This window comes from Drosophila guanche, unplaced genomic scaffold (genome assembly GCF_900245975.1).
Source record: "Drosophila guanche unplaced genomic scaffold, DGUA_6, whole genome shotgun sequence".
NCBI classification, from domain to species: Eukaryota; Metazoa; Arthropoda; class Insecta; order Diptera; family Drosophilidae; genus Drosophila; species Drosophila guanche.
In genome coordinates, this window is record NW_022995754.1 from 4,155,316 (window position 1) to 4,177,667 (window position 22,352).

The window sequence follows — 22,352 nt, forward strand, 5'->3', positions numbered from 1 at the left end:
TAATGAGTGTAATACTAAAACTCTGGGAATAATGGAGCTGTAAATGTTCTAAAAATAAATACTTTCTGATATTATCATTGAAATAATTCCCATTTGCCAATAGCGGGTATCCCATATTCGAAATTTCACATCTATCAACAAAATTTCTACTTTTAGTATGTGATATTTATTTTTGGAGCAGCAAATGAAGTTCTTCCAGTATGCCCTGTTGGCGCTGTCTGGCCACTTGGGTGAGACCTTTGGACCCCCCACAACACCACTTCGCTCGATGAGTGCGAAAAATGCGTTGCAAAACTGTGGCCCGGATGCGCTAGTGGGCGTAATTAACACGCCACGAAGCCGTAACGAAATCCAAAGGGCAAAGGTCGCACAAAGCGGACGAAAGAGAGCGCGAAGGGGAGACAAGAGCTGCTGATTAATTGATATTTTTTATTGAGAAAAAACTCCATCGACGCCTTACGGCTGTTTCCCCAAAGTGAAACGGAAGCCAATGCAACGCTCAGTTCGGTGGGTGGATGGTGGGAGCTCCTCCTCCACAGACAGCCGCCGTGTTCGAGCCCGTGTCGGGCGATTTATCAGCCAACTTCCCAATTAGTGAAAAGCGTTAAAGTTGCACTCTCGCATCTCTGGGGCAATTACTTTGCCAACTTCATTGCACAGCTTCCCAAGCAATGAATGAATGGTGGACGTAAATGGCAGCAGTGGAGGTAAGTTTCCATACCGGGCAAAACGATATGGAAAATGGAGCAATGCAATCAGTGAAACAATCCGCCAGCGAGTGCAGAGTGCTCGGAGATTGGAAATTTGTTTGGCATTGTACCTGATGACAGAGCAAGCATCCAATGTAAGGGCAACCAATTAACATTATTCATTTCAGTGATTTTCGACTTCTGAAAGTGAAGGAAATTATGGAAATATCAGACGTTTTTCAAGGGAATTTAAGTAAAAGAAATGTTATAGGTCAAGTAATGGACTCTTATTAGAGGAGAAAGTATCTACTTGTATGATAAGGGAAGTATCCATGGCTAAGCAGCTGCTTCTTGGTGAATTCTTGATAATTTTGATCAAGTTATGGACCATGATACAGATACAAATCTATTCGGAATTCACTTAATTAATTAAAAAACCTCTTTAAATATGAATCTTTCATCTTCAATCCCCTAAAACTTGATTCAGTTGTTGTTTTATAGCATTTCTTCTTTCCATCAAAATTCTCTTTTATTTCGACTTCAAACTTTGAGTATTTAAAAGCCTTTGCCTAAGCGAAATATTGCCGCAAGCTAATTACATTTTCACGAGTATTGACCTCCACGCGTACGAGTGTCGTATTCCATGGTCAATCGAACCGAAGCTCAAGCTTAAGCCAAACTGTAACTGAAACTGAAACTGTAGCTAATGTCTACACAAAAGTTGAATGAACTGCAGACCCGAAATAGCAGCAATGGGTAAGGCAAATAATGGATATTTATTTACTTTCTCTCTCTCTCTCTGTGTTTTTAAAGAGCAATAAAATGTTTATTTGCTTAACATAGATAACAACAGCGAACAAAAGTCGATTGGTTTATGTACAAAAATAAAGAATTGCATTCAAGAGGCCAAACAAAGAGGACTGCAAAGCTCTCTTTCTCCTTCTCGTGCAATTCTCGAAGCCAAACTGCCATTTCCAGGTGGCTTTACTCTATAAAGCCAAAAGGAACTAAATTCAGAGTGGGGTTCCATGTGTGTGTACTAGTGTGTATGGGTGTGTAAGTGTAACTGTGTGTTTGTCGCATCGGTGTCTATAGTGGGACTACCAACAACCCTGCATGAGACCCAATTGCTGTATGGCACCACAACCAACACGATTCTGCATATAATCGGGGAAATTGCTCTGCAAAACACGCATCGTATTCCGTTTGTAATCGGGCACAGCATGGGTCACCAGCTGACACGTTTGACTACGGTAAACGGGCTTAAAATTGGCCTCTGCAAAGGTGGAATTTGTGTCCCAGCGATAAACCTCGGCATCGCCTTCATTGCGGAAGAATATGGCAGAGCCATTGTCGGTGCCAATAATGACCATGCGAGTGGGTTTCTTGCCAAGATCTACGCAAAAGAATAGATGGATTATTAGAGGATTGTCAGAGAGGAATAGAAAGCTGTCAAGACTCACCCAAGATGCGTCCATCAGCCACGCCACTGCGTAGATATTCAGATTTCAGCGAGAACAACTTGCTGGTGCTCAAGTACGTAAAGTACAGCTCGGTGGTGCCGCAATCCCTGCGTATGAGGGCAATGTAGAGGACATCCCTGGAGCGACAGCCGGCAGAGACTGCCTTGGGCAGCACCACACGAAAGCCGCGATCCGCTTGCAGATTGTACACGATAATGGCACGATTGGCGGCATCGCTAACATACACAAAGCAGCCACCATCCGGGGCATAGTCCACCACCAGATACTGCAGGCGAGAGCTGCTCGATGTGAGGCCCTCCAGGGAGACGGTTTTCAGCACTTTTCCGGTCTTTACGGACATGGCCACCACTTTAGGCGGGCACTTTCTCACTGGGGTTTCGAGGGTGTTGACAATGCCCGTGTCCAGGACCCAGAGCACCTCATTCTGATCCACCACCAGATCCACTACTGATTGAAGCGCCTTGCAGTTGCCCTCCTCCTGGAGATCCCAGCAGGGATAGGGCTTAAATGTCGTCGAGCAGGTGCCCGGCTTTACGCTCGTCTTGACCAGAGTTGCGGGCACACCCTTCCTGTAGCGTGGCAGCGCCAGATAAATGGTGTCCCCAATGAGCTGTGCCCGTGTGGCAATCACATTCTTGGAGATGTACTTGCCCGAGCTCTTGAACAGCGACTTGGTGCTGGCGCAGGGGAACTCAAACTGTCCGCCCGTCCACTGAATAGGCTGGGCATCGGAATGAGCACGATCTGGGGTCCACAGACCGTACTTTGTACCCTGCGACTGGCACAGATCTGCGGCAAAAAGGACGAGGAGTGCCGCCAAGGGGAGCCTCATCTTGAATGGCATTTTGTGATGCTGGGGCTATGGGTAGAGAGACTGCTAGCGCGACTATGCTCTGAGACACAATTAAGTGGCGTGCTTTTATAACCATAGAGTTCGCACCAGAAACGTTGCAGGCCAATGTGCAACGTGCTTGGCCACCGATTCTCGGTTTCAAAAGTAAAAGAAAACATTGAAGAACCTTGGCCAAAAAGTTGACTCAATGCGCAAGTGGAAAAAAATCAAAGTGGCAAAGTGATTCTCTGTTTATATTGTTCGAAATAATTGAAATAGTTTACGCGGGGGAAACTTTGCACCAAGAGCACGTCCTTCAAGGAGGGAGAATGTCCGTGCGACGGGGGAGGGCAGCCAATGAAGTGATTGCAATTACTATTTGATGGCCCGCGCAAAGCCCCACAAGTGTCATCGTCTGATGTCTGCTGATTGCTGGCGGTATTTTTAGCTAATTGATTATGTGCACATGCAATCTTTAGCCTCAGACGCTGTGATTTAACGAGCTGTAATTTGCCAAGCTGCAGGCTTTGATTGTGAAGTGGAGTGTGGTCCTTACTGTCCTGCCTTACACGTAATTACCGCTTGAATAGGGTTTAAGCTCTTTCTCTCTCTCTTAGCCATTGAACCATTCAACCCGGAATCATGCCATGCCACACAGACATGCCCATGACTCCAACGTGTTTGGCATGTCAAATTGTCAGCCAAAGACCCGCACATTCCCAGCACAATAGCTCAATGATTTATATGCCAGCAGCAGCAGCAAGCAGTCAGCATCCTCCCCCCCACATGGCTCCATATGGAGCCTCCCGCAAGAAAGGAAGAAAAAAAAAAAAAGAATTGATGACAAGCATTTCCGGGATGGCCGCTCATCTGACACATAATTTATGTAAACCACACAGTGGGGGGCTCTGAGTCGATAAGAGATAGCCTCTACCACTGACCCCCATTAGCCACCCACCCAGCACCCTGCCTACTACCATTTCCCACCTTTAGGCCACATTTTCCATTGACAGGTCTTTTTATTGCCGGCTTAACGAGCCGTATGAGCCATGTGAGAGTGGGAGAGTGGACAGAGAGCGGGAGTGGGAGCAAATAAGAGCTGGATTTATGCAAACGTTGACGTTTGCTTCTTTAAAACTCTCTCTTCTCCTCTCACTCTCACCAGCAGTCGATGGATGAACCTTTTATATATGCCAATGCTCGTTTAATTCCAATTGAAAACGCAAATAAGTCAATAATTTGTCCGGCTTTTGTTTTCTTTGCCTCTGGCAGTGGCTACAAAAATAAGAGAAATGTAAGAAAATAAAGAATAATTCTATGCAGACAATGTGCTACCTCAGCTTTTGGCAAATAATTTTTGCATAAAATCCTCTTATACGGAGAACAAAATTTGGAAAAATTAGAGGTGAAATTTAAAACCAAAAATGGAAAAGAATATATAAAAAAGTTAAAAATATATTTATTGGACATATTATTTTCATTTAAACACCTCCTAGAACCAATACTTTCTATGGAAAAATAAATTTCAATCATAAACATAACTTTGCTTATAACCCTGCCTGTCACGTGTCTAGTCCCAAACACAACATACCCTTAATACCTACCACAAAGCGGAGTACGAAGTCCCAACTAAAAAAGAACAACAAATGTTGTCTGTGGTCACGTTTGAATTTCTTTGGTAAATGGGCCGCGACTTTTTTTTAATTTTACGATTATTTATGCAAAGTCAAGCGATTTAGGCGACAAAATCACATAAATTACGACCACACGAAAGTTTATAAGATATTTTGAGGGGGTATACCAGAATTAGAAGAAATTGGCATTGGCAAAACTTTCATGAAGTTTAAGAAAAAGTTCTAGGCAGATCTCCCAGACATGGACCCTCATTAATCAGCGAATATGTAGATGAAGCAGCCGACTTAAAGTTTTAGTTTGCAGTGCATTAAAAAGGCATAAAATGTAGAGGGGTATAAATCCGCACATCTAATCAATTTTCTTTCACTGACACTCTTTGGGTTTTGGGCTGACTTCAGCTTAAAGTGTCTTTCCTTCGCCATTCAATTTGTTCCATAAATTGCCATAATTTAAGCCCTTTTCCAGTTCTTTGGTTAGTTGAAATTATTTGCATTGAAGTTTTGGCGGACGCGAGTGCATTTATGGGTTTATCGATCGTATGCCCATCATTCATGCATATTGAATGCTTATTAATATTGTGCCTCGTATTTATGAGCTCCACAAATGCTCTGCTCTACAAAGGCAACATTTAAAACATTCGTGTTATTTATATTTACGCAGCTGTCAAATACAAAGAGTAGAATAACATTTTACGAGTGTATGGACTGCATTTTGGCTGTCTGTTTGGGGAATTTAGGACGCGGGAATACACTTCTCTCGAAGGCAAATGATTTTTTATTAACTTATAACTTTGATTTTAGACTTGTATTTTTCAGAGATTTCTATATTATTTACGTTATGTTATGTTATGGAAAACATAAGATGATTCCTTGATCTAATAATTATAATCAGTCCTTGTGCTTCGATTTATGGGATGACATTTTGGTGATTATTTTGTTGGAGCCCAAATATTTTGTTCTCTCTATGCTCTATAGTGTATTTATCGCGTTGCCTCTTTTCCATTCATTTAATTTTAAATTTTTTTCTATCTTATTGGTGTTATTTATATTGAAACGCATAAATATTTATCTACAGCACAGGCTTCAGCTTCGGCAGAAAGAGTCCGCCAGAGACTGTCCGACAGATTGGCAGACAAGCCACCCACATAGCCAGCCAGTCAGCCACACATGTGCTGCAGAAGGAGTCTGCTACACATTTTGGCAATGACCATCTAAGGAAACAGAAGAGCACAGGCAGTATCAGTGGCTGTGGCAACTTATGGCAGTTTATTAAAATGAATTTCACACAAATTCAATCTGCATGTAATTTGGAATTATGGGCAGCAGCCGAGACAGCATATCTCCCTCTCTCTATACCTCCGTCTGTCTCTCTGTTCCATCGATGCGGAAGCCCCAACTTTGACCTCTCCGAAAAAGGGTTCAACAGTTTTGTTTTTCTTTCGTTTATGAGAAAATTGACCAGTCGACGGACGGCCGCTGGACACTCTGGTTTTTTGTCGAAGATTAAAGTTTTGTGTGCAGGATTTAATGGAGGGGCAGGTCCATAATTCAATGCACGTGCTGGTGCCACTCCACGAGGCACAGACAAAGGCGTGGGATGAACAATGGGTGCCCTCCAGCGAGAAAGGAGCCCGCCCGCTCCCCGAATATGTCAACGCGTTTTATTTGCTATTATTTGATGCGTGGGAGGGAGGTTGGGGATGGTTCACTGAATGAAATGACCACGTCTATGCTTTACGCGCAGCATAAGGTCATTGTCCCAGGCGGAATGGACACCTTTAATGGGTGCCATGAAAGCAAAATAAGTGTGCACAAAAAAGTTGTGTTCTTAGGGGGCAACCGGATTTGAACCGGGGACCTCTCGATCTGCAGTCGAATGCTCTACCCCTGAGCTATACCCCCAACTTGAAAACAGGCAACATTGAGATGTATTTCAAAGTCGAATCTCCAAACTGAACTCGAGATAAAATGTATCTTAAAATAGCAGCAGCGCAATGGAATCAATATCCGGCAGATTTTTTTATCAATTTTGCCAAGGTGGAATTGAGCAGATGAATGCAACCGAAAGGACTGCAGATAGATCTGTGGATATGTGGGTGGTGGCAGGGCTAATGCTCCTGCATCTGTGCCGCCACGTGCGTCAATGGTGGAATGTCAATCACTTGCAGCTTCATTTTTGTTGTGTGCGTGCGATTCATACATTTCCATTGATTCACTTTCTGCCACTTCATTGATTCTGTGCCTTCTGTGATTCCAATTCCGATTCTTGGGAAATCTTATCACAGAAACAAGTCTCAACAAGTCGTGCTCTATCTCTTTCTCAACTGATAACTGCAGTCATACTCCGAACAGAGCAGACCCAACAGATGTTTTTGTCAGCTTCGAACAAATCGAAACTGTCTCGTTGCAAAGATGCAGGTCACAGACACAGCATTTTGGTGGCAAAACTTTCGACATTTCGACATGAACTTTGAACTTTAAAGAAGAGAGGGCTGCAGGGAACAGGCAGCGTAAAGTGCATAAATGATCGATGGGCAGAGCGCAAAGCCAGACATAATGTTCAACACATTTTGAAGGTGGAAACCAAAGCGAATATTTCCGCATTGCATAGAAACAGAGCGTGTAAAGGGCGGGGAAGAGAGTGTTGCTAGGTTCTATGTGCATGTGTGGTCTATTCAATTTCCGGCATATAATGCCGAGACAGACGTGCAGACACATGTTTCCCCTCATGTTTACCAAACGGCAGCCAAACGGCCTTGCCACAGAACACGCACCAACACACACACACACACACACGAACGAATGCATGTGCAAATGTGCAGCATTTATATTTAAAAGCAGACTGCAGCAGCCCCTCTTCAGACAGACAGTTTTTCATCTTCATTGTGACTTGGACAAAAGCGGGGCTCCAAACGTGTTAACCGATCATTGAAATGGCCTCCAAGCTGCCCCACCTACTGCTGGTGGTGTCCACACTCCTCTGCTCGCTGGTGCATGCCGGCTATAGTTCCTCTGGCGGTGATGAGTCCTCCGGCGGCAGTGCCTCCAACTCGATTGGCACCAGCAAATGTGACAAGAATCCGCTGGCGGAGCTCACCTTTCAGCTGAGTGGCAGCAATCTGCACTGGCCCTGTGACTCCACCAAGAACATCTACGTGCAATCCGGTCGCTATGTGCCCCGCAATGTGATTGTGACGCGTGCCCAGCTGCAAAGGGACACGGCATTTGTGGCACTGCCACGCTACAAACAGGGTGTGCCCTTCACGCTGGGCAAGGTGAATCTGAAGAAGGGCGAATGCCTTACCAAAATTGCACCCTATCCATGCTGGGCCATACAGGAGGAGGGCAACTGCCAGGCGCTGCAGTCCGTTGTGGATGTGGCTGTCGATCAGAATGTGAGTGCAATTAACTTTGACATTGTTCCATTTCCATTGCAGGTGTGGGTGGGGGGTGTCACTGAGGGGACACTGAAAAGCAGTACTCTGTCTCTCGGCCAAAACTGCAATTTGTTTCATTAATTCTACATTGCCGCGTTGACACTTTGCCGCGCCTCTTTGATGATGGCTTTAAAAATGCGTATTTTCATGCATTTTTTGGTGCGTGAAATGAAAGGGTACTAAAGGTTACATCTGTTGGCAGCAGAAGTTAATACTTTGAGCAAGAATCTTCCATATATTTCTGCTTTGATAAATGCCAAAATAATTCTAGAATAATAACAACAAGGGTGAACCTACAGGGTACGCTTTCAGCGCCATATTCCGCCTTAAAATCGCTTATTTTTTAACGCTTCTCTTCAGCGCAAATTGCGTTTTAATCAAATAAACGGGTCGACAACACGAAAAGCTTCAAATAAAATTCATGTCTGGCAATCGGTGTCGAAAAAGTCCCCTCCCGCAAAAGAAAGAAAACGAAACGGAACGGAACGGAACAGCGAGTGACAAGAGCCGCGCGATAAAAAATGGAACTGCAATGTAAATGGAATATTATAAAAGGCGACAAAAGACCCGTTCTGTCCCTGTCCCTGTCCCTGTCCCTGTCCACCCTGACATGTAAAACTTTGAAGTGCGAAGTGCAAAGTGCAACTGCAGCTGAAGCACCATGTAAATGCAATGCAAAAAAAAGTTGTGGGAATTAATTTTTGAAGCGTTATGCCAGCGCCAGTGTCAGGGCCAGGGCCAATGCCACGCGCCTGCCATTTTGATCAGCCATTTGGCCAAAGCTCTTTTTTGCGATTTCAATTAACAACAATCTGCTTTTGCTATTGCTGTGGCTGTGGCTGCTGCTGGCTTTAAATTTGTAGTGCTATTTTTTTGACATTTTAAATGTTTAAATTATGACATGAAGGGGAAAAGAGACAGAAGAGGATGTATTGATTGGGGTATACCCTTGAAATTTCAGGGTTTAAATTCTGCTTTAAATGTAGTTAGGATTATATAGGATCTGTAGATCTACTTGCATAGGTTTTTCCATGCTCATATTGTGTAGTTTCATGTGGTTTTCTGTGCCATATTTTTACAGCTTATGGCTGCCAGAGAGACACTGCCTTTCCAAGGCTGTTGAACTCCATTTCGTATTCTGAAACTTTCCTTAGTTCCCCTTTTACAGGGTATTTCCTCAGCTAGTCTAGCCATTTCCCATGTAAATTCCTATCCTCATTTAAATGCCATCCACAGAATTGCAATGCGTTTATGCAAAATATTACAATATTTTATTTACACAAAAGTCACAACAGCAGCACAACAATTGAAAGCAAACAACAACAAAAATAACAACAGAGAGGAGCGGAGTGGAGATGTAAATATGAACAATAAGACTAGCAATAACTGGCAGACAATAGTCACAATTTTCCCAAATTCAATTCAATGTTTTCCACAGAGACATTCATTTGATTGTCATTCAGCGTTGGGCGATGGGCGGATGGCATTTCAATTAATACGCAAACATGCATTAAGGTTAAGGAAATATTTTGATGTCTGTTTTGCAGGGTCTGCTCTGGACACTGGATGTGGGCATTGTCAATACGCTGGAGCAACCAATCCGTCGCTGTGGCCCCAAAATTGTAGCCATCAACACAGCCAACCACAAGGTAGTCAAGAGCATCGATCTGAGTGATCTGGTGACCGCCGAGAGTCGTTTGCAGTTCATCGTCGTGGATTATTCAAAGGATAACAAACCATTTGTGTAAGTCTACAGTTTATCTTTATCATGGACATGCCCTGTTATCCTGTACTCAAATTATTGTATAGCTATGTGGCCGATGCTGGTGCTCGCAGCATTCTCGTGTATGACATCACGGGCAAGAAATCGTATCGCATTGTGCTGCCAAAGGCAACGGCGCCCACCAGCGATGTGTTGTATGTGGCACTCACCTCCAAGGCGGATGGCACCTCCACGCTGTTCTTCAGCTATCTGAGCTCTTCGCGCCTCTACTCGATCAAGGGCGAGTACTTGCGTGTGGGTCAGGGTGCGGGCTCCATCATTGATGTGGGACCCAAGCCCTATGGCAAGCAGGCAGTGCTTCTGGGCGCCGATGGTGGCACATCGCTGTTCTTCCGCTACAAGGGGGAGAATGACATTTATCTGTGGGACTCGGAGACGTGCTTCAAGGCCTCCAATCTGCAGGAGGTGCAACGCGGCGGCGATTGCCGTCTGTCCACCCAAGTGCTGCCCGGCCACAAGCGTTTCATGTGGGCGCTGGAGAGTAATTTCCATGACTTTATATCGGATCGAACTGGCTGCAATGGTGCCTCCATTGTCCTGCATCCAGTGGTAAAGGAATGCGATGATTAATCATCGAAATTTCATGACTAATCGATTGCTGTTGCTGCTGCAATTTATTTATGCTTAAGAATGTTATTTTGGGAGAGTAAATCTTTTTGTTTGTTCAACAACTTCCTGCCTCGCAGACAAATTTCGTTAGACTGAAAATCGTACCAGCGGGGCACTGGGATTGCTTCATTGTTGCCCCCACGGCATCGCAGTGATGGTATGTCGAGCAGTTGGCCAAATCGCCAACCATTCCCACGCGCTGACAGCTGCCGCCTGGGGTGGAGCCCGAATTTGAGGAATCTACTAGGGTGCCCTGATGGCAAACCAATCGCTGGGCATCAAAGTAAGAGCCGTCGGGGCAATTTTGTGTCTGAAGTGCACCATCGATGCACAGGCAGTACTCATCGCTGGCCGTGGCGCCAGGGCACGTGGAGATGGCATAATTAGTGCAGGATCTGGACCCCAGCATTCGCGAGGATGCCAACCTCTTGGTTGGCGTCACACAGCTGTAACCGTTGAAGACATATCCCTCGGAGCAACGCATCAGCAGGGGGAAGAAGGTATTATCCGCGGCAGCCGCATCCTTTTGGCAAATGTAATAGAAACGACTGTCCGCCGGCCATGCACCCGTCTGCCCAGCACGACTGCAGGTATACTGGACGGCCGAGCACTGGTCACTGTCCTTGGGCAGGGTGCAACTGTCGGTGAGGGTGGAGTAGGCAGCTCCATTCGCACACTGCCGCGGGGTATCCACATTCTGGGTGCTGCACTCGTGGTAGTTGCGGCAGTCGTAGGGATCCGGGAACATGCCCGGCTGCTGGCAGTAGAACTTGCCACGCACTGGAACACGGCACTTGGACTGCCAGGTGCAGCCAAAGGTGCCCTCGTCCGTGCAGTAGAAACTGTGATCCGACTGGCACGTCATCATCGTTTGTGTCTCCCACTGCCCGTTGCCATCGTGCAGGCAGTAGCCCAATGTGGAGCAATCCACACAAATAAAGCCGGCCACACGCACATCCTGGCAGGGATTGGACGCTGCTCGAGCACCCACATCGAAAGGATTCACTGCCAAAGCGCCCACCAGGCACTGTAACACAAGCAGCAAAAGCAATTGAATAGTTGGAGCCATCTTGAAGACTGTGGTGGAGGATTCATTTCGCAAGGTCTTATATAGCGCCTGATTAAAGCAGCAGCTGGGAGAATGTTTTACACTTAATTGAAAAAAGATAAACCTCGAGGAACATTCTAATTTTCTTCAGTTCAAGAGACCCCAACACGACCTTGGCTTCAGCGACATTCAGCATGTGACTTGAGTTTACACTTAGATAATTTATTTATCTTCACGGGCAAATACAAAATGTAATAAAAGGAACCTCAGCATGTGCCCAAAACGCAGGAGGATTGCTCCGGGCGGTAGTAGGTGCCATCTGGACACTGCATGTGCCGCAGGGTACCATTCAAGGCCGAGCAATAGTAATACTTGTGGCAGTCATCCATGTCCCCAAAGAGACCAACATGCTGGCAGGTGCTGGGCATCACCGAGAACTCATTGTCATTGGGATCCACGGGCGTCTCTGGCTGCGAGGGAAACTGCGGCAAAATATTGCTGCTCGCGCGGCAGACAAAATCCACAAAGATTTCGCCATCGTTGCAGCGATGTAGCGAGGGATAGATGACGGTTGTGTCGTTCAGATTCTGATTCACCGTCGACTTGCAAACGTAGAAGATGTTCGAGTTGGTGGGCCATGGAGCCACGTATCCAGCATGGGGACAATGGAACTGGCTTTGCAGGCACACGGGATCCTGGAGCGTGAGCGTGCACTGCCCTGTGCTGGCATCGAAGGCTTTGTCATTGCCACAGTCAACGGCAGCGGCCACCAGTGTGGCACCCACAAAGTAGCACATGTGATACTTCTGGCAGTCGTAGGGATCGGGAAAGATGCCCTGCGAGGTGCATTGAAAGTTGCCCTCGATGCCAAACGGATGGCAGGGACCCGTGTCGTTGGTGCAGCTGCCTTGCCGGGCATTGCAGTAGTAGCCATTGGCCACATCACACGACTCCACGGGAATGTTTACCCAGCCATTCGAATGGCGGACACAGGTGGCCAGCAGCTCGCACGACTCGCAGATGGGTCCAGCCGACTGTCGGCCCTCGCAGGAGTTGGCCTCCCGTGGTTGAATGCGTCGCGTGGTTACCACGGTGGCAGCCATCAGCACAGCTGCAAGATTGAGCAGCAGCTGCAGGAAAAAGGGTATAAATCTAATTAGCAAACCTTTGCATGGAAGTTGGAAATGATTCTTACCAATCCCAAAAGGAATTTTCTGTGGAACATGATGACGTTTTTCTTCTGGCTTTATTTTTTCACGTGTGCTTCAATGGTCTAGCTCCTATGAGTCTCTCGGGTTGTCTGTGCAGATAGCGCACAAAGTGGCAGCAATAAAAGAGGAACACTGAAATAGCTGGTCTTCAGATAGCACACAGCAGAGGAGAGAGGTGACTTCTTTATATCTACTGCGATTCGATCTGTTGTTTTGTGTCTTTTGTTTGCCTATCAACTTTCGAAAGTTCATAGAAGTTGGGCAAAGTACCAATCACGGCAACAACAACGACAACTGGTACTGGCATGCCGCAACGATGAGTAAATGATCCATATTTACCACAACAACAAAAGTGAATCCCACTCTGTGTGTGTTTAGTGGGTAAATAATACTATAATTGGTTCAGAAACAGAGAAGGGCTAGGTGAAATCGAATATAGGGCACTTGGAATATATTTGCTTGCAAATATTTGCTTAAATTTCTATGAAAACACTTAATCTTGCCTAAAACCAAGCAATCACAAATTCAAATGTTACCGCCAAAGCCTCAATAGCACTGCTTAAACGATAGACTGGAATCGGGTGCACGCAGCCTGTGAGTGGCTGCTGGAGGTGGAGAAGTTTCGATCGCGTACAAGTAAAATTGTTTGTTGGCCTTCTTAGTTTGAATCTCATTTTGTAAACAATCGAAAAACGGTAGTGCTTTATACTAGCCAGTCCTGTAGAGAGTTGCATGATGATTCGAGTAAAATTATAGTTTTAAAACTGAGGGTCATAACTATCTAGTAATATTAAACAGAAGATCAAAGTTGAGGAAAATAGTTTTAGAGTTAGGGTATATTTACAGTATATCTTGAAAATGAAAGCGTATACTTCGGTATATTTCCGAGACTCTGTCGGTATGTTTTATCGATAACTCTGCATTGCACAAAATAAAAATAAATTGGCTCAAAAACAAGGGCATCCCGAAAATAATTGGCAGCAATTAATCAATTATTTAGACGGTAATCGTCGTGCCAGCATTTGCTCTGGGCTCAGCGGACAGCGCCACCCTCAGCAGTCGCTAAGGATACACACATCCATCGGCCCACGCGTCGCCCACGATCTGAGTCACAACAACAACACAAAGGAGCAGCAGCAGGCGCATTAGGTGCAGCAGCAGCAACAACAACAGATACAAAAATGACTTCAAAGAAGACAAAGCCAGCGCCCAAGTACAGGAAGCCGGGAAATTTGGAATTTGTGCGCGAAGATGACTACGTGGAGTACTATATATTCCCGAAGATGCCCGAGAATCTCAAGGATGAGTTTCAGGTGAAGGAGAAATTGTTGCGCATCAAAACGGAGATTATGGAGATAGTCAGAGAGCTGGTCATTCAGCGGTCGTACATCTGGCACAAGGATGAGTTTCAGCTGCAAGTGCGAACCGGCAGTCCCATGGAGCGTATGCTGAACGATGAGACCAATTTGGCGGATGACGACGAAGATGGTATGCAGGGGACGGGGACGATACCCATTCAGTTCTATAAATAGCAACAAATATCAATCAGAATGTTCTTTCTCTTCAGGGGATCTGCCGCCACATTTGCACGGTGTGACCCACTACGGCGACAACATTGGGGACGAGTGGTTCATTGTGTACCTTCTGTTGGAAATATCACAGGCACGCGGGGAATACATTGCCCGGGTCTCCGATTCCGATGGCGAATTCGTGCTTATCGAGGCAGCCGATGTGCTGCCCGACTGGGCCTCTCCGGACACCTGTGAGCAGCGTGCCTACATAGTCAACGGTGCGCTCCAGCTGCTGCAAAACTCGGCATCCACCAATCCCGACAAGCCCATGCCCGTGCCCATCGCCTTGCAGCGCATTCGTCTCAATCCCACCCTTTATCGTTGCTCGACAGAGGTGCAGAATGTACTTAAGACGCGGCTCAAGGAGTTCCTGATTGCCATGCCCCACTACTCCATCCATCGTCAGATCGTGGAGGTGCCACACAGTGCAGCACAGCTGCTGAAGACACGCCCCCAGCTGGTGGCGTCAGCTGTGAGAGCGTTCTGCGATCGCGACAACGAGGACATCAAGGCATTGAGAACCATGAAGTTTTTCCCACCGGAGGCAGCGCGTGTCCGCACAAATGTCAGATTCACCCGCTGTCTCTACGCCATGGTGATGCACAACCAGTACACGCCGGAGCGGCGACTCGGCTGGAAGATCACCGACGAAGTGAGTCAGCCGGAGCTGTACAAGGAACAGATTCTGGGCGTGAAATTGGCGTGTGGCCTGGAGATACTCGCCACCCAAGCGCAGCGGGCAGGAGAACAAAAGCTGGAGGATCTGCCTGCCTGGCGAGCGTATCTGCGGAGTCTCGAGGGCAAGGGCTACTTCCGGGACAACATCGAGGGCAGTGCCGAGTACATACGGCTGCTGTGTAAGGCCAAGGAGTACTTCAAGGGGAATCAGGATCGTTTCCGCACCGCCAAGCGCGTGGGAGCCGAGGTTCTGGCGCTGATGCTGCACCCGTCCGACACGGCATCAGTGGCGCTGCGCGATGAGCAGAACAATCTGCTGCCAAGCGACAAGGATGATTGGCTCAGTATTACCGCCGACGATCTGGATGCCCTGCTCCAGGATCGCTACGGACCGAATAAACTCTACAAGCCAAACGGCGACATGGACGCCGAGGAATTTACCAAGCAGCTAAGCGATTTCCTGGATCAGCAGTCCAACTTTGAGGGCATTGAACACGGCGGCTATGGAGGCCTCGATCTGGACTCTGATGATGACGAACCGGCGCTGCGGCACCCAAGAGCATCCACGTCGCATGGCTCGCAGCTCAGAAAGAATCAATCGATGCGCAAGGCCTGTAACCGCAACTCTCTGATCCAATCGGAGGAGGCCGACAGCACGCACGTGAGGAACTTCCTGGACTTTGTCATCCCGGAGGACAACTGGGATTCCAATTCCGAGATGAGTGACTATGCGGATGACGACGATATCGAGCGCAATTTCGATGCATTGTCCAGCTCAAGCACCGGCTTCCCGCTCGATCGCAGCATCCAGGCGTACATGAAGAAAATGGATCGCGAATTGTCACAGACCACCATTGGCAAGTCGTTCCAGGGACAGAAAGGAGCCGCCAGCAAGGCAGATGAGGATGATTTCGATGACATTGAGGACTTTGAGCCCATCAATATAAATGTTAATACGCTGAAGAACATGATGGACAGCTACAAATCGCAGGCGGGTGGCGCAGGCCCGGTGTCCAATCTGCTCAGTGCAATGGGTGTGGGCATGTCGGCAGCACGAGCAGCATCCGGAGACGAGGCCAATGATCTATCAGAGTCGGCGGTGTAAAGTGTGGGAGGGAGGCATACAGGATACAGGTATCTTTTATCATTATGTCGTTAAGCAAAATGAGTTAAATATATATGTATATTAAATGTGTGTATAATTGATCAAACATCAAACATGGAGGCGAACACTTAGTCTAGTTTAGTCGATTACTAATCCTTGGATGCAGGCACAAAGTTTCCATAGTCGCGTCTCACCTTGATCGGTGGCTGATCACGGTCATTGCGCGGTGGTCGTTGATCGAAGGAACGCTTGTGGCCACCACCACCTTGATGGTCATCCCCGCCGGCAGCATCTCTGCGCTCATACCCGCCGCCGCCACCATCTCTGCGCTCATATCCCCCGCCGCCGCCACCATCTCTGCGCTCATATCCCCCGCCGCCGCCATCTCTGCTACCGCCACCACCATGATGATGTCCACCACGATCTCTGCGCTGATATGGATCGTATCTGTTCCGGTTGCGATTGTGATTGTCTGAAAGAGCAAGGATACAATATAAACGCGAGCAACAAATTTTGGGCTGTACACGAACCTCTGTATCCTCCCCCCCTGTCATGGTTATAGTGTTGATATCCGCCTTCACGCCGGTGCCAGCCACGATCTCCGCCACCTCTGCGATTACCATTGTATCGATTGTTGTATCCTCCACCACCGCCTCCTCCGGGCATCCAGTTCTCAACAATTGGCGGCCCGGGCACTGGCTTGCTGCAATGTGCCATAAATTCGACATCGTCTTCTGTGTAGCGCGAGCTGAACTCCGCCTCGCATTCCTCCAGGAAGTGATCCTTTTCGGGCAGACGATTGATTTTACGATTCGGATCGACCATATTCTATTTATTATTCCTCCTAATTATAGTTTGTGTGCATTCAGTTTAAAGAAATTTAAGTGTTTCGAGAATACGAAAAGTTTAGTATTTTATGGTATATTTCTGATGTCCAAGATACGCTTAGTAATAAGGTGTCGAAAAAAGAATCACCGGCAAGAAAACACGTTTCTCAGGAACAAAACCTTGTATAGCAACATCATGAAGCATCCACTTTTTCGACTTTCTTGCACTTGGCTTCGCCTTCTAAGCTGTTGGTGTTTTCATGACACACGGATGGTACTCGAAAAAAAGCAGATGAGGTGCAGACGTCACCTTATAATTAACTGCACCTTGGATCAGTCGGTATATTTGATATATCAACGGTCACACTGGATTACAGGTTGGTTAGCGGGCTGCGGGGGAGTGTTTTTTTATAAATTAAGGAAAAAAATGCAATTATTAAGTCAAATGTACATATCCAAATGCAACAACGTCCAGCAATAAGCAGTGTATCATGCCGCCACATCGTGGCCACAGTCAAGCGCAAAGAAATAGCAACGCACACAACCTGCAAGACACCACGCGAAGGGACAGCAGGAGACGACTTCAGTAGTCATGGAGCAATCGGTGTCCGCACGCTGGCTGCGACGATATCGCGCCTTTTTCTTCATCCTACTTCTGATCATTGGCATCCAACTGTTCCTGGCCTACAAGTCCGTGGACATTGTCGGTGGCAGCGGCTCCGGCCTGGATGTGGATCTTGCGCAGCGCAACCAGCGTGATGTGGCCTCGGATCCGGTGAGAGCAGAGCCGCCAGAGAGCCTGCCACGTCCTGCCAGGCTGAGCGCCAATCAACTGGGCTTCCAGCCCGAATGTGATATCCAATCCAAGGAAGCAATATCGGCGCTGCAGCGCGCCAAAACGAAAGACTGTCGCCAACATATCGCACAGATCGCCTGCTCCATACAGGCGGGCCGCTTCTATGCCATCCAGCTGAAGAGCAGCTGCCCTTCGGGCAACCATACGGCCAACGTATCCCTCGGTTGCTATCGAGACGAGAAGGATCGCCGCCTGCTCGGCGGCTACTACACCAGCTTCAAGAGCTCCAATTCCCCCAATGCCTGCGTGGAGCTATGTCTGCAGAGCGGCTATCCCTATGCCGGTGTGCAGTATGGTCGCGAATGCTTCTGCGGCTTCGATCCGCCGCCCAAGGCGGCCAAGCTGCCCGACTCCAGTTGCAACATCAAGTGTCTGGGCAATGCCAAGGAGATTTGCGGCGGCTTCTATGCGATGAACATCTACGAAACGGGCATTTCCAGTGAGTACACAACCGATTGATGATGGTATGCGGCACTAAGCTGCCCAATCTCTTGCAGAATTCACTGCCCAGCTGGCGGCGAGTACCCCACCGACGGGGGCCAAGCGTGTGCGGATTGCATTTCTGCTGACGATCAATGGCAGGGCGCTGCGTCAGGTGCATCGACTGCTGAAAGCTCTGTATGCGCCCGAGCATGTCTACTACATACATGTGGACGCGGTGAGTGTGAACTCGAAAGTCAATGACCGGATTCCAGCAATTAATTCTGCCAATTTGCACAATTTAACGCTGGAAATTCGTTGTTGTTGCTGCTACAGCTGAAGGCTGGCCTCAATAGTTATGAAATTAATAGCTGGTGGGTTGGGGATTTTCTTTTTAGCGACAAGATTATCTGTACCGCAAACTGCTAGAGCTGGAGCAGAAGTTCCCCAACATCCGTTTGGCCCGCAAACGATTCTCCACCATCTGGGGCGGCGCCTCGCTGCTGACCATGCTGCTCCAGTGCATGCAGGATCTGCTCAAGTCCAAGTGGCAATGGGATTTTGTGATCAATCTCAGCGAGAGCGATTTCCCCGTGAAGACGCTGGACAAGCTGGTGGATTTCCTGAGTGCCAATCGTGGATGGAACTTTGTGAAGGGTCATGGCCGAGAGACGCAAAAGTTCATCCAGAAGCAGGGACTGGACCGAACGTTTGTGGAGTGTGACACGCACATGTGGAGGATCGGAGATCGCAGGCTGCCCGCCGGCATTCAGGTGGATGGAGGCAGTGATTGGGTAGCCCTCTCGCGGCCCTTTGTGGCTTACGTGACGCATCCCAAGCAGGAGGATGAGCTGCTGCAAGCGCTTTTAAAGCTATTCCGACACACGCTGCTCCCAGCTGAGTCATTCTTCCACACGGTCCTGCGGAACACCCACCACTGTCACACGTATGTGGACAACAATCTCCATGTGACCAACTGGAAGCGCAAGCAGGGATGCAAGTGCCAGTACAAGCACGTGGTGGACTGGTGCGGCTGCAGCCCCAACGACTTTGTGCCCGACGACTGGCCCCGGCTGCTGGCCACGGAACAAAAGTCTCTCTTCTTTGCCCGCAAATTCGAGCCGATCATCAACCAGGCAGTGCTCCTGCAGCTGGAGGAGTGGCTGTATGGGCCGTATACCAGCGAATATCTGAACCTTCATGGCTACTGGCAGTCCCTCTACCATCACGAGGATATGCACGGAGCTGCAGACGACCTCACCAGATCGGTGGGCGACAGCCTTATGCGGCTGGCTGGCCATCAGTCCAGGGTCGATCCGCTGGAGTTGCTGGAGCTGACGCACTATCTCCATCGGGATCAGTACAAGGGATTCCTGGTGCGCTACAGTGCGAGGAGGGCCACCGGCCAGGATGTGCAACTGGAAACGCGTGTACGACCCGTCCAGCATGGCAAGCTGGCGCGGAATGCTCGTTTTAGCAAGAGATTGCGGAACTTTGAGGTCTCCACGGACTTTGACCAGAAGGAGCAGGTGGCCCGCAACTTTGCCAAGATCCTGGGGCCACACAGTGACTTGGTAATCAGCTACACGTATCAGGGATCGACAGACTCGGGTGCTGCCTCGCACTCGTACAACCTCACGCTGCTGTGGATCGATCCCCTGGGTCGGCTGCAGGACTTCAATGAACTGCATGTGGAGGACTCGTCCACCGATGTAATCAATCACTCGAGAACCCTGTTCAGCCATCCAATCACACCTGGTGTATGGACAGCGAAGCTGATTGGACGCAACTCAATCTACGCTCAGCTCAAATTCCTCGTTTCACCCATGGCCTATGGAAATGGTGAGCCCCTGGAGAGCAGCGCAGAAGCGGAGAAGCGCAACGGTGGCCTGGGCATAGCCCTGCCGGACGACTTTGAGCTGCCAGTGGAGTGGCAGCAGCATCTCCACACCGACGATGAGCAGTTCCTACTACGCGAGGAGGCCGTGGCCAATGGAAAACTCACCGAACAGCCGCTGCACAATTGGATTGACGGGCTGGTGGGTAAATTCTTTCAGCTCAGGGAGAGCTGTGTGGTGGATGCGGGCACAGAACTGTCGCTGCCACTGTGCAGTGACTCCGCGTGGAGTTCGCTGGCAGCCGATCCAAAAAGCGATGTGGATGCTCTGCTCAAATGAGAGAACCACTCGATTTTTATTAGGTCCATTGTATTGCCATTTGCCATTGATTCATTTTGTTATTAATTTTCTAGTGTAAATACTTTTTTAAGTGTCTCTCAAAATGCAAGGAATCTATTCAGACTTCAGATTTAGACTCAATTTACTCAATTTTTATGCTCAATATGCACCAGCCAGTAGGGTTTTTTTGTCATAGTTTTTTTTTTTCATTTGTGATAAATGTGTAAACTTGATACTAATCGCCAACTTGACTGGGGATGCTGCTATTCCAAGTGCAGATCCTTATATTTTGTTTGTTTTGTGTCGCTTTTTAGAGCATTTTGCAATATTAAATAGGAATTAGATTAAGTTAAGAACGAAACAAAGGTCGCACCGCTTTGTGAATATGCCACAGCGCACCCCCAACCACACGTAGCGTAGGGAGCTTGCAACCAAAAATTCGCATTATAAATAAGATTTAGCTAGATCAAATTCCGCAACTAAGTCATAAGATAGGGACGCCAACTATTAACTCTTTTTCGCTCTACTAAACTCTGTAAGCTCTGTGTGTGTAATTCATATAAAGTTTCATTCAATTTTTGATTCACATATCAATATGCAACGCCAACAAGTTATCCAAAATAAATGAGCAATTCTACATGTACTAAAGTTATCCGGCGCTCGTCGATCAATCGGTATTACTTTAACAATTTCGTGGAACCAAAACCTCCAGCACAGTGGTTCAGCTCAGCTTAGCAAAATCTTCAATATTCATCTGTTGTTTGTGGACCGGGTCTTGCTCCTTGCAGGTATTCTATGTGTTAAGTAGGTTTAGACTTAAATAGACTTAAAGCCAAGGCTATTTGTACTGCCGTTTGCTGCTGGAGCGCACCTTAGATGCACAGATCCTCATCGGGATCCTCGTCATCAAAGTCATCGTCGGCATCGGGTGTGTAAATGATGCTGCCCTCAGCCGGCTCGCTGGTGCTGAAATATCAATGATGTTTAGTTGAGAGACAGCTAAGAGTTGGCTTACTCCTCACCGTTCGTATGGCAATGTGAGAGCGTTACGCGCCACTACTTCATCCTCGTCCAGTTCTATTTTAAAGGTGCTGCTGGCCGGCTCTGCTGTCTGTTCAGACTCCGGCGATGGCTGCTTGGGCGAACCAGTTGTTGCTGGACCGTCCAGAGGGGTCACTTGAAACTCCGTTTTGGTCACCTGGCACGAGTAGCGTTTGTTGGACACCCCGCCGCCAGGCTTGCGCGATATCAGCGACAGGAGTGTCTCCGTCTCCAGGCGGAGAATCAACTCGGCCAGATACTCGCAGCCGGCGAGAATGTACTGCGCATGGTGATGCTGCAAGTGCTGGGGCGAGGCCCAGAGAAACACTCGCCTCACGTGCTCCGACTGACGCAGCCGGTTGATGAAGCTAAAGATGTACGCGGGAGTCTGATAGCACAGCAGATCGGCCAATGTGGGCAGTATGACATTGTATTCGGCCTTTGTGGTGACGCCCGCAACCGTGACTGGAACGGCTTTGAAATCCGCGGCATCTCCAGTCTGATTGTTGTTGTTGTTGTTGTTGCCGCACTCATTCAGCAGCGCCTCGTAGCTGGACACGTGCCTCAGATTGCCAATTGGCAGCGTCTTGATTGTACCCGCCTCCTGCCCCTGCTCGTGCAGCAGGCTGTCAATGAACTTAAGGGCAATGCGCTCCCGATTTAGTTCATCTGCAACGCAACGAGGGAAACGGAAACACTGCACTTATGCACTTGGCACACTTCAAATGTTGGCTGGGACTCACCTATTATGAGGACCACCTTCTGTTTGGTCACCAGCAGGTTGGAAAGCATTCTATGTGCATTTATTTATAACTATTTATGTGAGAAATGAGAAATTGTACAAAATTTGTACACTCTGCTTCGCTTTGTTGTTGTTGTTGAAGACGTTAGCAACCAAGAGGCGTTAGTGTGTTTGCGCTCGCTGCGGTATTTTATCATCACATGCTGAA

General features: G+C 47.9%; 8 protein-coding genes and 1 non-coding gene across 10 annotated transcripts in view; 3 read left to right on the top strand and 6 right to left on the bottom strand.

The window, feature by feature from the left end:
- Positions 1–21,013, top strand: part of LOC117589154 (xylosyltransferase oxt) — a 26,106-nt gene extending 5,093 nt beyond the window's left edge. Inside the window, exons 1-4 of one of the 2 annotated variants that reach the window (XM_034280856.1) lie at positions 17,223–17,285; positions 17,384–18,203; positions 18,262–18,422; positions 18,583–21,013. In XM_034280856.1, coding sequence (XP_034136747.1) covers positions 17,501–18,203; positions 18,262–18,422; positions 18,583–20,361 — 2,643 coding nt within the window. In that variant the 5' untranslated portion in view covers positions 17,223–17,285; positions 17,384–17,500 and the 3' untranslated portion in view covers positions 20,362–21,013. Of the gene's footprint in view, positions 1–17,222; positions 17,286–17,383; positions 18,204–18,261; positions 18,423–18,582 lie in introns of those variants that run through there. The other variant, XM_034280855.1, reaches the window with a different exon arrangement.
- LOC117589161 (protein yellow) lies at positions 1,501–3,061 on the bottom strand. Its single transcript, XM_034280864.1, has 2 exons — positions 2,153–3,061; positions 1,501–2,085 (listed from the first exon to the last, which is right to left on the bottom strand). The coding sequence occupies exons 1-2, from the start codon at positions 3,015–3,017 to the stop codon at positions 1,790–1,792; spliced, it is 1,161 nt and encodes a 386-aa protein (XP_034136755.1). The 5' UTR covers positions 3,018–3,061; the 3' UTR covers positions 1,501–1,789.
- Positions 6,470–6,541, bottom strand: Trnac-gca. The gene has a single exon. It is a non-coding gene; the product is annotated as a tRNA-Cys (tRNA).
- LOC117589159 (major royal jelly protein 1) lies at positions 7,512–10,463 on the top strand. The gene is made up of 3 exons (XM_034280862.1): positions 7,512–8,034; positions 9,624–9,820; positions 9,886–10,463. Exons 1-3 carry the CDS (start codon positions 7,573–7,575, stop codon positions 10,427–10,429), a joined length of 1,203 nt encoding a protein of 400 aa, XP_034136753.1. The 5' UTR covers positions 7,512–7,572; the 3' UTR covers positions 10,430–10,463.
- LOC117589163 (peritrophin-48-like) lies at positions 10,455–11,552 on the bottom strand. The gene has a single exon (XM_034280869.1). The coding sequence runs from the start codon at positions 11,535–11,537 to the stop codon at positions 10,524–10,526; it is 1,014 nt and encodes a 337-aa protein (XP_034136760.1). The 5' UTR covers positions 11,538–11,552; the 3' UTR covers positions 10,455–10,523.
- LOC117589164 lies at positions 11,759–12,924 on the bottom strand. The gene is made up of 2 exons (XM_034280870.1): positions 12,712–12,924; positions 11,759–12,646 (listed from the first exon to the last, which is right to left on the bottom strand). The coding sequence occupies exons 1-2, from the start codon at positions 12,739–12,741 to the stop codon at positions 11,783–11,785; spliced, it is 894 nt and encodes a 297-aa protein (XP_034136761.1). The 5' UTR covers positions 12,742–12,924; the 3' UTR covers positions 11,759–11,782.
- Positions 13,651–16,182, top strand: LOC117589155 (protein ecdysoneless). The gene is made up of 2 exons (XM_034280857.1): positions 13,651–14,215; positions 14,295–16,182. Exons 1-2 carry the CDS (start codon positions 13,909–13,911, stop codon positions 16,079–16,081), a joined length of 2,094 nt encoding a protein of 697 aa, XP_034136748.1. The 5' UTR covers positions 13,651–13,908; the 3' UTR covers positions 16,082–16,182.
- On the bottom strand, positions 16,142–16,983 carry LOC117589166 (RNA-binding protein cabeza). The gene is made up of 2 exons (XM_034280873.1): positions 16,612–16,983; positions 16,142–16,553 (listed from the first exon to the last, which is right to left on the bottom strand). The coding sequence occupies exons 1-2, from the start codon at positions 16,904–16,906 to the stop codon at positions 16,231–16,233; spliced, it is 618 nt and encodes a 205-aa protein (XP_034136764.1). The 5' UTR covers positions 16,907–16,983; the 3' UTR covers positions 16,142–16,230.
- LOC117589165 (elongator complex protein 5) lies at positions 20,869–22,330 on the bottom strand. Its single transcript, XM_034280872.1, has 3 exons — positions 22,146–22,330; positions 21,384–22,071; positions 20,869–21,327 (listed from the first exon to the last, which is right to left on the bottom strand). The coding sequence occupies exons 1-3, from the start codon at positions 22,192–22,194 to the stop codon at positions 21,234–21,236; spliced, it is 831 nt and encodes a 276-aa protein (XP_034136763.1). The 5' UTR covers positions 22,195–22,330; the 3' UTR covers positions 20,869–21,233.
- Between the last annotated feature and the right edge of the window lie 22 nt (positions 22,331–22,352).

What these genes read in the sequence shown, in the direction of transcription:
- LOC117589161 (XM_034280864.1), bottom strand. Translation starts at nt 3,017, where the DNA reads ATGCCATTCAAGATGAGGCTCCCCTTGGCGGCACTCCTCGTCCTTTTT. An exon ending in GGCTGATGGACGCATCTTGG is followed by an intron (nt 2,086 to 2,152) that starts GTGAGTCTTGAC and finishes TCTTTTGCGTAG; the next exon opens with ATCTTGGCAAGAAACCCACT.
- LOC117589159 (XM_034280862.1), top strand. Translation starts at nt 7,573, where the DNA reads ATGGCCTCCAAGCTGCCCCACCTACTGCTGGTGGTGTCCACACTCCTC. An exon ending in ATGTGGCTGTCGATCAGAAT is followed by an intron (nt 8,035 to 9,623) that starts GTGAGTGCAATT and finishes TCTGTTTTGCAG; the next exon opens with GGTCTGCTCTGGACACTGGA. An exon ending in AAGGATAACAAACCATTTGT is followed by an intron (nt 9,821 to 9,885) that starts GTAAGTCTACAG and finishes ATTATTGTATAG; the next exon opens with CTATGTGGCCGATGCTGGTG.
- LOC117589163 (XM_034280869.1), bottom strand. Translation starts at nt 11,537, where the DNA reads ATGGCTCCAACTATTCAATTGCTTTTGCTGCTTGTGTTACAGTGCCTG.
- LOC117589164 (XM_034280870.1), bottom strand. Translation starts at nt 12,741, where the DNA reads ATGTTCCACAGAAAATTCCTTTTGGGATTG. An exon ending in GAAAATTCCTTTTGGGATTG is followed by an intron (nt 12,647 to 12,711) that starts GTAAGAATCATT and finishes TTTTTCCTGCAG; the next exon opens with CTGCTGCTCAATCTTGCAGC.
- LOC117589155 (XM_034280857.1), top strand. Translation starts at nt 13,909, where the DNA reads ATGACTTCAAAGAAGACAAAGCCAGCGCCCAAGTACAGGAAGCCGGGA. An exon ending in GGCGGATGACGACGAAGATG is followed by an intron (nt 14,216 to 14,294) that starts GTATGCAGGGGA and finishes CTTTCTCTTCAG; the next exon opens with GGGATCTGCCGCCACATTTG.
- LOC117589166 (XM_034280873.1), bottom strand. Translation starts at nt 16,906, where the DNA reads ATGGTCGATCCGAATCGTAAAATCAATCGTCTGCCCGAAAAGGATCAC. An exon ending in CAGGGGGGGAGGATACAGAG is followed by an intron (nt 16,554 to 16,611) that starts GTTCGTGTACAG and finishes TTGCTCTTTCAG; the next exon opens with ACAATCACAATCGCAACCGG.
- LOC117589165 (XM_034280872.1), bottom strand. Translation starts at nt 22,194, where the DNA reads ATGCTTTCCAACCTGCTGGTGACCAAACAGAAGGTGGTCCTCATAATA. An exon ending in GAAGGTGGTCCTCATAATAG is followed by an intron (nt 22,072 to 22,145) that starts GTGAGTCCCAGC and finishes GTTGCGTTGCAG; the next exon opens with ATGAACTAAATCGGGAGCGC. An exon ending in CTCACATTGCCATACGAACG is followed by an intron (nt 21,328 to 21,383) that starts GTGAGGAGTAAG and finishes TTGATATTTCAG; the next exon opens with CACCAGCGAGCCGGCTGAGG.